The following is a 15,907-nucleotide window of genomic DNA, read 5'->3' on the forward strand; positions in this document are numbered from 1 at the left end:
CATTCCCTCCAACAATTAACATCTCTGTTTTATCTGTATTTAAAGACAAGTAGTTCTCATTCATCCACTCCTTTAATTCGCTAACACAACTAATTAAAGACAGCATTGGAGAAACTTCATTTGATATATCACCGCCAAGGAGAGAGAAGCAGCCGGCAGTGGGCTTACCTTGCGAGTAGTTCCACTCACCGACTGCTCTCTGTGGGCGCTTCCCTGCAGCCCACTCGGGTTTCTGTGAAGCACGGGACGGACATTCCCTGCTCTCGTCTCCGACCACTCACTGGCGAGAGAACAGGACACGCTGTCCAATCCTGTGCCTGTAACGAGGAGGGACTTCCTGGCGGCCATCTCGCTCTCCTCTCTCACAGGAGAGCGTCTCTCCGGGCAGCTCCGCTGCTGCTGCGGCTTCCCCAGCTGCAGCAGCTCGTTCCCGGCAGCGCCTCTTGTTGCTGCCGCGTCCGTGAGCCGCCCCTGAAATACAAAGTCCGACACCGGACAATTTTCACATGAATTCATTTCACTCCATCCTTTCTCGGTGCTAGGGTTGCCCGTGTACTCATTTCTTCTGTTGATAACCCTTTGGGATGATATTCTTCAATAACATTTGGACATAATACTGCACATCTTCTTTAATTAGGAACTTAAAGTGAGGAAAACGTTAAAATTTATAAGAGCTGAGAGCGCAGGAACTGAGTCTGACAAAAGCATTCACACCAATGAGAGGTGAGAGGGCGTGGTTGAGAGGAGGGCGGGACTTGAAAAAATCTCATGGCCAAAGTCTCATCTCGCGGGACTTGAAACAAATCTCTTCAAAAAAAGTCTTGTCTCGTCGCAGGATTTTTGTTTTATATAATAGAGAGATTATTAATTTTGTTTGCTTTGGATCGCCTTATTACTTCAGTCAAGTCCATTATCTTTTGTGCTCTACAGCACTTGCTTTGTTTCAGAGTGTTTTTGTTTAAAAAATGAATGATTTATTTTTACGATTCTTCAAGGCCCGTTTTTGGGTGTCTAGCCAGGGTTTTTTGACGGGTTTCCCCCTCCTAGTGGGCATTTTTGGAACTCTCAGGACTTAAGTGCTTTTAGGCCGTATTCTAACACAACGCGTGTGATTCACACCAGCACTCTGTTGGTAATTCTGCACATTGATGTTTTGGTTAATAACAGCAACATCTCATTTGCAGCTACCTAATAATTATGCTGAAAACAGTTATTTGTATTTGCGTGCGGATAGCATAAGTATCAAGGCTCTCTAGCAATCACATTACACTGTTATTTTAAGGCTGAGCGGGTAATTATCACTTTAGAGAATAACAGGGGCTCTGAGTATCAATACGGGAGTTGTCGTATGTTCCCTAAATTTGTTCCGCAAGTTTCCTTAATGGCTTTCTGATTGTTAAGCGTACACAAAGGAACGGCTCGAGACAAACCGCTGATTGTGATTCTGGCCGGCGTTCAGGAGACAAAGACAGAGCTCTGATGAGCCACCTCTCACCTTGCGGCCCCCTCAAGCCTCCCTCTGTAAATGACGCTTCTGTCAGTTCTAAAGATAGACCTGGCAGATTGTGGGCAGGGTTGAGGGGACAGCTGGACATGACTGTGCTGAGGGCACCATGGCCACCTGAATGGTCATAGACAGGACAAGTACGAGTTCTCCGGTGGTGATTGCGTAATCCACGTTCTTCTATTTCAAATTAGTGGGGCCGACAGATTGCATGAATGAGCCTCAGCTGGAAGTCCACAGCGATGCTTTATTTTTAGGTTGTTTGGAGCCTCCACAAGAAAGAAAATTAAAAATGAAAAAAGTCTGAATTAGTGTTAGCTGCCCTGACTTGGGGTGTTCATAACAAATGTAATGACTTGCTTCCTAAGATAGGAGTACGTAATAAACAAGATGAGTTGTGTATATATATATATTGTAACAAAAGACGCTATATTGGCGCCTGACCCGGCACAGACTCACACCGGAGGCACGTATAAAAGCCAAATAAACTTTTATTTTTCTTCACCTGTGGGGCACGTCTTCCCCGTGTCCTACAGGCACAACACAGTCCCAAAGCAGACCACAATAAAACACACACAGTATTTGTACCACCACTCCTCCCGGCATCTTCGTCCTCCTCCTTCCGACTCAGGCTCTCAGAGTGGTGGCTACTGGCCCCTTTTATGGTCCACCTTATGGGTGTGTTGAATACACTGCCCATAAGGGATCAGGAGTCCCAGCTGTAGCACCCCCTGGCGGTGCCTGCGGGACCCAACAGGGCTGCACCAAACCTGCTTAAGCGGCACTCGGATTCCCTCGTGGATTTGCCCCCATTACTTGGATTGCTGGGGTCCGTCCAATCACTGCTGAATCAGACATAGCGGCAATAACTGAAAAGCCAGCACTGCATCTTAATAATAATAATAATAATTCTTTGCATTTATATAGCGCTTTTCTCACTACTCAAAGCGCTCAGTAATTGCAGGCTTCAAGGGCCCAACAGAGCAGAGTCCCTATTGGCATTTACGGGATTCAAACCGGCAACCTTCCGATTGCCAGTGCAGATCCCTAGCCTCAGAGCCACCACTCCGCCTCCATCTTGTCTGCCCGAGTCCTGCAAGAGTAAGCAGTTAAAGGCACAGACATTAAAACCCTTGGCTGCTCCCTGCTTCATCCAATCGAGAATCGTGAGTTGGTTCATATGGCTTGTTAACTTTTTAAGCCAGCGATGACGCTCCTTGAGTAGAGACCCCCTTACTTCCTTCTGTCTAAACTCTGAACCTGGGGGTCTCTTAGGCTCAGGGTCCAAGCAGGAATGGACAGGGTAGAGGGCAGCACCTATCCTGGCGCATCTTCACTGAGGCAATCAAACCCACAAAACTTGAATTTCGGATGGAAGACTCCAAAGATGGCATTAAGTCTCGAACCACGGATGTGCAGAGCGGCGTTGGCAGCGTGAACCCCTGTGCCACAAGCTTGGTGGGGCGGCACTACTGTGCCAGGCTTGTGTTCATTTTCTTTTCTTTTGTGACAAGTTTTAATGCCATTTCTGTTAGATTTCTTTATTATAATACACATAATTTCTCTCTATTATATAAAAAAAAAATCCTATGACGAGACAAGACTTTTTCAGAGAGACACAAGCTCTGCGAGACAAAACTTTGTGCCAAGAGATTTAACCAGGCCCACGGTCCACTCACCTCTCATTTGTGTGAATGCTATTGTCAGGCACAGTTCCTGAATTGTTTGATTTGTAGTTTTAAACTGAGAGGTGCAAATTAAGGAAAAAAATGTGTATGGCGGGCACTGTCTGTGCGGTGTGTTTTGTTGGCTTTGTATTCTTGTTACTCTTCTGAGGTGACATTTACAGTTATATTTTCATGTACTCACTTGGCAGGTGCTTTTTGTCTTCAGCTCTCAGACTCCGCTTCTACTCAGCCTGAGGACTCCTGGCCTTGGCCAAGCAGATGGTGCTTCTGAACAGTGCAAGTGGAGCGCCACCTGGTGGCGTCCGCCGAGCACTTGCTGCACTGCGCGGCACCACCACACCTCAGACTTCAACTCATAGGAAGCATAGCAGTATTTATATTACATTACATTACATTGCATTATATTATATTATATTATATTATCCATCCATCCATCCATTTTCCAACCCGCTGAATCCGAACACAGGGTCACGGGGGTCTGCTGGAGCCAATCCCAGCCAACACAGGGCACAAGGCAGGGAACCAATCCTGGGCAGGGTGCCAACCCACCGCAGGACACACACAAACACACACACACACACACCAAGCACAAACTAGGGCCAATTTAGGACCGCCAATGCGCCTAACCTGCATGTCTTTGGACTGTGGGAGGAAACCCACGCAGACACGGGGAGAACATGCAAACTCCACGCAGGGAGGACCCGGGAAGCGAACCCAGGTCTCCTAACTGCGAGTCAGCAGCGCTACCCACTGCGCCACCCACAGAGTAGATATTATGTTATATTATATTATATTATACCAGTAATGGCACACTGCTATAACGATAACATGCAGTGAATCCACTTGACTTGAGCATTCCTAGTTTTCCTCCTCTTTCTTTCTCTGTCTCTGTTTATCATTCGTTTACTCAGAGGTTGATGCGCTTGCTGCTTCCTGAGCAGCTCTTCTTTTCTCCACCCTAGTGGCCCGCTTCTTCTCTTCTTCCGTTGGCATCTTTTTGCGTTAAAACTGATTAAGTCCATGTTTGTGTTGCAATTATGTTTTTCTTAATTTTTCTCTTAAGCTGGCACTCAGGTCTTCAATCTGCCTCAAGAATGATTTAGCCATACGCATGTGCTGCACGGCAGTCCTGCTGCCGAGAGTTGATTCTACAATAAAATAAAATAAAAATACAAAGAGTAATAAAAATCATCACCCTGAAAGCAGACAGTAGAGGTCACGTAGTATATGTGTACCAAATTTCAGGTCAATATGTCTAATGGATTGTGAGCTACAGGTGATTTAAAATCCTGGACAGACAAACAGACAGCCACGGTAGCGTATTATATTATATATTATATTATACTAGACAAGGAGCCCATTTCGACAACGTAAGATGAATCGGGCACGAGTTTGTGTCAGCAGTGTATGGAGAACAAATGATAAGTAACGAAGAAGTTTTTTTGTAATGATTTTAGTCTGCTTTACTCATTACTGTACAGGCTTGTACTGTTAGTTGATGAATTTTCCAGGCCTATAGTATAATATTGAATGATGAATGTTCCAGTACAATATGGAATAGTAATAAGTATAAGCACCACAAACCTGATATTGGTGTATTGAATGAATGCGTAATTAGGCCTCGAGCGGTAGTCGAAATCGCCTTTCAGGCCTCTAGAGCTTTAATCGAAGTCGCCTTTCTCTTTGAATTTTTGCCGCCTCCCGCGATGTTGGGGTTGGATGTCAGTCTCGTAAGGTTTTTTGGGCAGCTGCGCAGAAGGCGACTGCGCATTTGGCTTTGGACGGATGTGAGTGAGTGAGTGAGTGAGGAGGCAGGCGAATTATGTATTAAGATTATATTATCCATCCATCCATTATACAACCCGCTATATCCTAACTATAGGGTCACGGGGTCTGCTGGAGCCAATCCCAGCCAACACAGGGTGCAAGGCAGGAGCGGAGTGGTGGCTTTGAGGCTAAGGATCTGCACTGGCATCCCAGAAGGTTGCCGATTTGAATCCCCGCCACTGTCAAAAAAAGACATGCTACTCTGCCCTTAACCTTCAATTGCTGCACACTGACCCCAAGGGGTATGCGAAAAGATGCATTTCACTGCGTGTTGTCATGTATAACTATGTATGTGACAAATAAATAAATAAAGAATTACAAACAGGGCACACGCGCACACACCAAGCACACACTAGGGATTGCCAATGCACCTAACCTGCATGTCTTTGCACTGTGAGAGGAAACTGGAGCAGACATGGAGAGAACATACAAACTCCACGCAGGGAGGACACAGAAAGCAAATATTATATTATATTATATTATATTATATTATATTATATTATATTATATTATATTATATTCTCTGCGGTGGGTTGGCACCCTGCCCGGGATTGGTTCCTGCCTTGTGCCCTGTGTTGGCTGGGATTGGCTCCAGCAGACCCCCGTGACCCTGTGTTCGGATTCAGCGGGTTGGAAAATGGATGGATGGATATTATATTATATTATATTATATTATATTATATTATATTATATTATATTATATTATATTATATTATCTGCGGTGGGTTGGCACCCTGCCCGGGATTGGTTCCTGCCTTGTGCCCTGTGTTGGCTGGGATTGGCTCCAGCAGACCCCCGTGACCCTGTGTTCGGATTCAGCGGGTTGGAAAATGGATGGATGGATATTATATTATATTATATTATATTATATTATATTATATTATATTATATTATATTATATTATATTACATTATATATTTAAAACCCTTATTGCCCAAGCCAAACTAGAAAGCAGGATGATGAGAGTCAATTTTTTGTTATATTTGTATATACTGTATATATGTATACATATTTTATTTTATTATTATTATTATTTTTTTTTTTTTACAGGTTCCAGAGTACATCTATCCCAAAGATTCTATTCCAGAGTACGCCTCCATTCTGGTGCCCAATGTTGACAATGTCCGCACTGACTTCCTAATGCACACGATAATGAAGCAGGGTAAAGCCGTACTGCTTATTGGTGAGCAGGGCACAGCAAAGACTGTGATGATTAAGGTACGTATCTCATATGTGGCTTCTGTCCTGCAGGTCACCATATTTGTCTTTATTTTAAGAGAATTAGGATTAGGGTTTAGTTTGGAGGTTCCTTCTTCTTTCTGCAGGTACGGATGCAGCAAAGCAGCCCCAAACCAGGACATTTCCACCACCATGACTGATAGCCGGTGTCAGGTTCTTCTGGTCAAATGCCATCTTTGGTTTTCACTAAATGTGTCATGTGGTACCGTGGCCTGATAATGACTGTCTCGAGCACATTACTTCAGAAGTCCTGTTCTCTGCCTTGGTGCCCATGGTCTTGTCCTGGTGTTCGTTCTTCCCATTTGTGCAGCCTCCTTCTCATGGCAGACTCACGCCATTATGTTAGTAATCCCAAAATGTTTAAAATGGCAACCAGGAGAAGAGATGATGGCAGGCAGTGTGTTGTAGCGGTTAAGGTCTTGGACTTCAAGCCCTGCTGTTGTGGGTTCAAATCCCACCACTGACACTTGTGTGACCCTGAGTAAGTCACTTCACCTGCCTGTGCTCATATCAGAAAACCAAAAGTTCTTGTCTCCTTTAGGTGGGGAAGTACAATCCTCGAAGAGCCCATGTTTGGTCCATCATCTAGCTCAGTGTCAGAATGGCCTTCAAAAATGGATTTTCTGGCCCTTTTTCTTGTTTTTTTTTCTCATTTATTTTATTTTTTTTTTCTTTCTCACTACCTCTAGGGCTACATGAGTAAATACGATCCTGAAGTCCATTTGACTAAAAGCCTTAACTTCTCTTCTGCCACCTTGCCCAACATGTTCCAGAGAAGCGTCGAGAGTTACATCGACAAAAGAATGGGAACAACTTACGGTCCTCCCGCCGGGAAGAAAATGACCGTGTTTGTGGATGACATCAACATGCCGGTGATCAACGAATGGGGAGATCAGGTGAGACCCATCTGGGTTTTTCTTATTTCATTTTTTTAGTGTTTTGTATTTTTCAAACCCTTGCGGTGGTAGGATTACGCGGTGTGCATTGCAGGATTTACGTATAAGCTACACAAGCTATAGCTTAGGGCCCCCACCTTCTTGGGGGCCCCCAAAACAAATTGTCCGAGTGAGCAATTGTCATATATACTTAAATATACTACAGCATTATTTGTCCCAATCAGGCCCGGCCTTAGGCATAGGCGAAGTAGGCGACCGCCTAGGGCCCCGGCGTCCGGGGGGCCCCGGATCGACTCCTTGATCTAATTTTCACGCATTTCACAAAGCTTCCAGGGGGGCTCTGCCCCCCTCAGGGGGCCCCTGGACCCCCCTTTCGCCTAGGGCCCCATAATACCTAAGACCGGGCCTGACGGTGTGCTAAGGTATTCACGTATCTCGAGGACATTGGTGGAAATTGAGGGGAGGCGAATGTAAGATGGAAGTCAGGAAGCTCTTCTTTATTCAAAGAGTTGTGGGATTCTAGGCCAAACTACCGAGACTTGGAGTTGAAGCAGAAACCTCAAAAACGCTTGAGAAGAATCAGGATGAGATGGTAGGACAGCTTAGCTATCGGCTAAATAAATGAGCGACAAATGGACTGAACGATCTCCTCTCGTTTATGAAATGTCCTATGATCTTATTGCCAAACATCATCAACATGACAATATAGAAGGAATATAAGTCATGACATCTTTTAATCTCCTATACCAACACCAGAGATAGATAGATAGATAGATAGATAGATAGATAGATAGATAGATAGATAGATAGATAGATAGATAGATAGATAGATAGATAGATAGATAGATAGATAGATGTGAAAGACACTATATGATAGATAGATACTTTATTAATCCATCCATGCATTTTCCAACCCACTGAATCCGAACACAGGGTCACGGGGGTCTGCTTGAGCCAATCCCATCCAACACAGGGCACAATTCAGGAACCAATCCCGGTCAGGGTGCCAACCCACCACAGGACACACACAAACACACACCAAGCACACACTAGGGCCAATTTAGAATCGCCAGTCCACCTAACCTGCATGTCTTTGGACAGTGGGAGGAAACTGGAGCGCCCGGAGGAAACCCACGCAGACACGGGGAGAACATGCAAACTCCACGCAGGGAGGACCCAGGAAGCGAACCCAGGTACCCAGGTCTCCCAACTGTGAGGCAGCTGCACTACCACTGCGCCACCGTGCCACCCTGTGATGATATAACGAATTCCAAATTATCTGCTGATCCACCTATCTTGGTATCATCTGCAAACTTAACCAGCTTGTTCCTTATATTCCTATCTAAATCATTTCTATATATTAAAAACAGCAACATCCCCAGCACTGCCCCCTGCTGGTCACCACTCTTAACATCAGCCAGTTCTGATGAGGTTCCTCACTCCATCACCCTCTGTATTCCTGTGTCTGAGCCAATTCTGCACCCATCTAAAAACATCACCCTGAACTGCCACTTCTTTTAATTTGATGCCCACCCTCTCATGTGGCACCTTATCAAATGCTTTCTGACAGTCCAGATAATCAATAATCTCATCTGCTCCTCTCTGGTTTGTTTGTTGCCTCCTCATAGAATTCCAGCCAGTTAGTAAAACACAACCTCCCTCTTCTGACCCCACGCTGACTGTTCCTAATAACTTCTGTCCTTTCCAGGTGTTGCTATCAATCTTATCTATATATATAAAATCCCTATGTGTGTCCAGGTGTCCGTATGTGTGTGTCTTCTGGTGAAGTGCGCATGCGCGGGGCACGATGTGATGCGTGATATTACTGTCAGAGAAAGTTACAGGCGTTTTACGGAAATACAAACCAGTATTACTGCGAGATGAAATTAAAGGTACACAATACAGTGACGCATATTACAGCCACATACAAGCCAGTATTACTGTCAGAGGAGATTAAAGGCATATTACCGACGCGCACGCCTGTATTACCGCCAGAGAAAATTAAAGGTATATTACAAGCCAGCGGACGTACAAGACGGTATCCTTCAATAAGGGCGCGCACAAAAAGGCGAGCCTCAAAAGGGCGACCTCAATTGGGCGCAGCGAATAAAGGCACGCGTAAATAAAGATCTGCACCTTTGTTGCTCTTCACGTATTCCAGAGCCATTTGAACTAAATTATCTACGAACGCCTTTATTCACCGCGCTCAATTGAGGTCGCCCTTTTGAAGCTCACCTTTTTGTGTGCGCCCTTATTGAATAGAGCCGTACAAGACAGTATTACTGTCACAGAAAATTAAAGACACACAATACACGGCGGCAGCCCATGAAGAACGGTCAGCTCAGCAAGTAAACATCTAGAAAAGAAAGGCTGAAAGACAAAGAATAATACAACCAACAAAAAGAATGAGGTCAAAGTCCCTTGCCATTTAATATAGACTGTTCCTACTAATGTTTATGCACTACTGTTCTAGCGCCCATTATTGTAACGGGCTAAATGACTAGTCCTTAATAATTCCTTCCGTTAATTATTCCTACCTGTGTTTTATTGCGGGGGCGGCACGGTGGCGCAGTGGTAGCGCTGCTGCCTCGCAGTTGGGAGACCTGGGTGTTCGCCTCCTGGGTCCTCCCAGCGTGGAGTTTGCATGTTCTCCCCGTGTCTGCGTGGGTTTCCTCCCACAGTCCAAAGACATGCAGGTTAGGTGCATTGGCGATCCTAAATTGTCCCTAGTGTGTGCTTGGTGTGTGGGTGTGTTTGTGTGTGTCCTGCGGTGGGTTGGCACCCTGCCCAGGATTGTTTCCTGCCTTGTGCCCTGTGTTGGCTGGGATTGGCTCCAGCAGACCCCCTTGACCCTGTGTTCGGGTTCAGAGGGTTAGAAAATGGATGGATGGATGTTTTATTGCTTAAATCAGGACATTCCAGTGAGGGGGTGTCTGTTCCAAATTATTTTCTTCCACAAGCGACCAAACCACAAAGTGGCTAGCGTGTAGCACCCGTCCCGGGGTTTAAAGATTTTCCTTTGAGAAGTAAATTACAAAATGTTTGTATGTAGAAGGACAGAAGCCCCTCATTACCCGAATTCTGTCTTATTCACAGATAACCAACGAAATCGTCCGGCAGCTGATGGAGCAGAAAGGCTTTTACAACCTGGACAAGCCTGGTGAGTTCACCGGCATCGTGGACATCCAGTTTGCCGCTGCCATGATTCACCCTGGCGGCGGTAGAAACGACATCCCCCAGCGGCTGAAGCGTCAGTTTACCGTCTACAACTGCACGTTGCCATCCAACTCCTCCATCGACAAGATCTTCAGCACCATCGCCGAAGGCTACTTTTGTGAGCAGCGTGGATTTCCTAAGGAGGTGTGCAACTTGGCTGCTGCTCTGGTCCCGTCTACTCGCAGAATATGGCAGGCAACCAAAATAAAGGTAAAACATATTGAGATGATTACTGCAAAACTCCAAAATACAAGAAGAAATAAAGGACGGTGTGCTGCAGTGGGTAGTGCAAGGGGATGTTCAAATACAAGGCTGTTGCTTCAGTCCTTACCTCTGTGTGACTAACCCTACCCCCATAACCCCCTGTAGAAAGACAAGGACAAGATATGAAGGTTTGGGGGGTCCACCCCGTATATTATAACTTTTGCTGCAATGAGAAAAATAGCAATCGTTAGTGTAGAGTAACCTCATAGGACCGAGTCCAAGACAAGACTCCTCAGGTAAGAAGTGCTGCTTCTTTATAGTGCTGGTGGGGAAGGAAGAGGCGGATCATCTAACGAGGAGGAAATGACATCATCAGGGGTGTGTTCTGTAGCTGGAAGGAAGTGGGTTAGGATTTATTTGTTCCTGCAAGGACAGAAAGAAGGCATTAGTGCCCATGATTAGCCCCACATTTCAGTGGTCCCAAATTAACCAGACCCTGCTGCCGCCACCCATGTGCATGTGTGTGACACCCCCCATTCCCCACCCAACCCTTGCTTAGACAAACTCACTCGATTCACCGATGGTGACCACCCCACTCCCCGGTAGGTGATGAACTCACTGACATGTGAAAAACTGGGTTGTGAAACCACAAACGCTGGGAGACACTGAATTAAACTTTTGGGTACCTTGTGCTACTGAGCTCCAAAGATGATAACAGCAATTTGAAATGTTTAGTTTCTCTCAGTGTCAAATCTTCTGTTCAGTTCCTTTTGCTCTCTCCCTGAAACCCCAGCAGTTAAAAGTGCACGGACTGGAGAAATTGGTGGCGGGTGTTTTAGGAAGATGTCTCATGGGTGTAACCCAAGCAGCGCTGGTTTTCTCCACAATTCACTACAAAAATTTTAACAAGTTGTGCCCAGATTTCTATTCTCATTTGACAGTCACATCTGGACCCATGAGAGTACCGCATCATAAACACGGAAATAAGGACAGGAGAGTCACGAAAAAAAGGGACAAATAAAGCACAACTTTACAGACAGGAGCCCAAAATAGAACTGACTAACCTACTGTAGATGGATCTGAGATATAAATATGGTGGCAACAGGAAGAGGAGGGTCCAGGGAAGGCCGGAACTGGAAGTGAGGTCATCAGTAGGAGTGCTCTGCAGACAGGAAGTGTGATATCATTGGTGGGTGGCTTCCCGGGGACTGCAAATGAGCTCATTGAGTGGCAAGTTCTTCAGCTGGTCTGGAAGGGGAAACAAGAGGAGATAGCATCAGATGGCAGTGCCAACCACTGGTCTGGCTGTGACATAACAGTATTTGAGGCCATGAACCGCTCGTGTGTGACAACACAAACACACTCTGTTTTCTTCATTTGGACTATATGTGTTTTTTAAAAGTGAAACAGTATTGCTTAATGCATCGATGATAGATAGATAGATAGATGTGACAGGCACTATATAATAGATAGATATATAGATAGATAGATAGATAGATAGATAGATAGATAGATAGATAGATAGATAGATAGATAGATAGATAGATAGATAGATAGATAGATAGATAGATAGATAGATAGATAGATGTGAAAGGCACTATATAATAGATAGATAGATAGATAGATAGATAGATAGATAGATAGATAGATAGATAGATAGATAGATAGATAGATAGATAGATAGATAGATAGATAGATAGATAGATAGATAGATAGATAGATAGATAGATAGATAGATAGATAGATAGATAGATAGATAGATAGATAGATATGTTGTCTCCATAAGCTGATCCTGCTGATCGAAGTTCCCCTGATTGAACTCATCAGCTTTCCAAGGTCAGAATGATCCATCATTAGAGTTTTGTTAACAGAGTGAATCGTTTCTGTTGCTGAGCTGATAAACCTGAACCAGGGTGATGAAGCTTACTGTATCTCCCCAGGTGGTGATGTGGATGAATTCCCTCAGCATTTCAATGTTAAGGTGACACATTTTTAATTTGAATCGTAACTTGCTCATATTTTTTTTTAACTACTGCTCATTTGCCCAGATGTCCAGTCCCCTTCATGTCTTTTCATCACTTTGTCCGATTATCTTTTTCCTTTTAGAACAAGTGAGGTGTCCAGTGAAATTCTGAACAAGTCTGTCTTACTACCATTTCACAAATCTATTTGCAGATGCTGCCAACGCCAGCCAAATTCCACTACATCTTTAACTTGCGAGACCTGAGTCGGATCTGGCAAGGCATCCTCAAAGTCACTTCAGAAGTCTGCCAGACTACGGATGTGTTGGTTGCTCTTTTCCTTCACGAGTGTTCACGGGTGATCGCCGACAGGTTCACCAATCACAAGGACAAGGAGTGGTTCGAGCAGTGCATGCAGAAGGTAAGATGCTATAATCGTGAATGTAGAGGGAAATTCAGGAAGTCTTCAGACGCCTTCACCTTCTGCACACGTGATTCTGTTCTGAATTTCATTTTAAATTGATATATTTGCCATTTCTGCCTATCGGTCTGCACTCAATAACCTATAATGTCAAAGTGTAAATGTTTTCAGAAAGGTTTGTAAATTTACAAAAAGACAAAAACTGAAATTTATCATTCATATAAGTATTGAATCACTATGACAACAAGAGATGGCAAAAACGGTGGCGCCCATATTTAACAAAGATGGCAGTATGGAATACTGGGAAAAAATATTCAATTTCTTCAAATTACTATAAAATCAAAAATGAAACGGAAAAATCACAATCCTTGAGTTCTTAAACTCCTAGATCAATGTATAGAGTGTGAAACCCCATAATTTCAGTGATTTCAGTTGTGTTACCCACTGAAATCGCTCCATCATAGGTATGACGTTAACTGGCATCCAGCCCTGCAAGTAGGCCCTCCAACCTGCAGGAAAGAACATGGGGGTCGGTGGCAGGATTGGCATGCCAGCCACCATAAAAATAAAAATAAAACCTCCCACTGTTCCATTCCATATGAAGTAGTGGGGTGCTGCAGTGCCACCCATCACCTAATCTGGGATCCTGAGGTGGTCTCTCATGTTTGGTGGGTGCAACAGCATACTGTATCAGCACAGGCTCCTAACCTCTAAAGTTACTGAGTTGTCTGTTGGGGGTAACGTACTAAAGATAATACAAAACTAACATTCAAATAATTGTCGTGTGTTAGATATCAGTAGAAGACCATGGGCCAAACATCATAGACACGGCTCCAAAGGAGGCGTATTTTGTCGATTTCTTACGAGATGCTCCCGAAGCCACCGGAGATGAACCAGAGGATGCTGAGCTGGAGGCTCCCAAGATCTACGAGCCCATTCCGACTTTCGAGAAGCTGTCGGAACGTCTGGTGATGTTCATGCAGCAGTACAATGAGGCCATCAGAGGAGCGCACATGGACCTTGTGTGCTTTAAGGTAGGTCCTTCGCCTTTTCTTAGTTTCGAATGATTGAAGCCAGGACCCCATTTTTTGGTTGGAACAGAAGCCTGCGTTTTGTGTTTGGGACCAGGACAATTACATTTCTTTGTTACACAGAACCCCAGTTTGGCGTTTGAAGCATTTTTTTGAGTTTGACAGAAGGTGAATCATAACGATATTGGGTCAAAGAAGTAGTGTGATTGGGAGATGGAAGGAAATAAGCGGACAAATGTGAAAGTCCTAGTAAAGGACTTAGAGAGGGGAAATATGGCCGTGTCAGTCATGTTTCTGCTAATGAAGCCCATTGCCTTTGACATCATTGGACATTGCTATAATCTATCTATCTATCTATCTATCTATCTATCTATCTATCTATCTATCTATCTATCTATCTATCTATCTATCTATCTATCTATCTATCTATCTATCTATCTATATAGTGCCTTTCACATCTATCTATCTATCTATCTATCTATCTATCTATCTATCTATCTATCTATCTATCTATCTATCTATCTATCTATCTATCTATCTATCTATCTAGTGCCTTTCACATCTATCTATCTATCTATCTATCTATCTATCTATCTATCTATCTATCTATCTATCTATCTATCTATCTATCTATCTATCTATCTATATAGTGCCTTTCATATCTATCTATCTATCTATCTATCTATCTATCTATCTATCTATCTATCTATCTATCTATCTATCTATCTATCTATCTAGTGCCTTTCACATCTATCTATCTATCTATCTATCTATCTATCTATCTATCTATCTATCTATCTATCTATCTATCTATCTATCTATCTATCTATCTATATAGTGCCTTTCATATCTATCTATCTATCTATCTATCTATCTATCTATCTATCTATCTATCTATCTATCTATCTATCTATCTATCTATCTAGTGCCTTTCACATCTGTCTGTCTGTCTGTCTATATAGTGCCTTTCACATCTATCTATCTATCTATCTATCTATCTATCTATCTATCTATCTATCTATCTATCTATCTATCTATCTATCTATCTATCTATCTATCTATCTATCTATATAGTGCCTTTCACACCTATCTATCTATCTATCTATCTATCTATCTATCTATCTATCTATCTATCTATCTATCTATCTATCTATCTATCTATCTATCTATCTAGTGCCTTTCACACCTATCTATCTATCTATCTATCTATCTATCTATCTATCTATCTATCTATCTATCTATCTATCTATCTATCTATCTATCTATCTATCTATCTATCTATCTATATAGTGCCTTTCACACCTATCTATCTATCTATCTATCTATCTATCTATCTATCTATCTATCTATCTATCTATCTAGTGCCTTTCACATCTATCTATCTATCTATCTATCTATCTATCTATCTATCTATCTATCTATCTATCTATCTATCTATCTATCTATCTATCTATCTATCTATCTAGTGCCTTTCACATCTATCTATCTATCTATCTATCTATCTATCTATCTATCTATCTATCTATCTATCTATCTATCTATCTATCTATCTATCTATCTATCTATATAGTGCCTTTCACACCTATCTATCTATCTATCTATCTATCTATCTATCTATCTATCTATCTATCTATCTATCTATCTATCTATCTATCTATCTATCTATCTATCTATCTAGTGCCTTTCACACCTATCTATCTATCTATCTATCTATCTATCTATCTATCTATCTATCTATCTATCTATCTATCTATCTATCTATCTATCTATCTATCTATCTATCTATCTATCTATCTATATAGTGCCTTTCACACCTATCTATCTATCTATCTATCTATCTATCTATCTATCTATCTATCTATCTATCTATCTATCTATCTATCTATCTAGTTCCTTTCACATCTATCTATCTATCTATCT

General features: G+C 42.9%; 1 protein-coding gene across 1 annotated transcript in view; it reads left to right on the forward strand.

Moving 5' to 3' along the window:
* LOC114644108 (dynein axonemal heavy chain 5-like) overlaps positions 1-15,907 on the forward strand; it is a 424,175-nt gene that overhangs the window by 243,179 nt on the left and 165,089 nt on the right. The window contains 5 exon segments of the mRNA XM_051928807.1: positions 6,070-6,237; positions 6,948-7,154; positions 10,251-10,580; positions 12,750-12,956; positions 13,748-13,990. Coding sequence (XP_051784767.1) covers positions 6,070-6,237; positions 6,948-7,154; positions 10,251-10,580; positions 12,750-12,956; positions 13,748-13,990 — 1,155 coding nt within the window.

Source organism: Erpetoichthys calabaricus, chromosome 6 (genome assembly GCF_900747795.2).
Source record: "Erpetoichthys calabaricus chromosome 6, fErpCal1.3, whole genome shotgun sequence".
NCBI classification, from domain to species: Eukaryota; Metazoa; Chordata; class Cladistia; order Polypteriformes; family Polypteridae; genus Erpetoichthys; species Erpetoichthys calabaricus.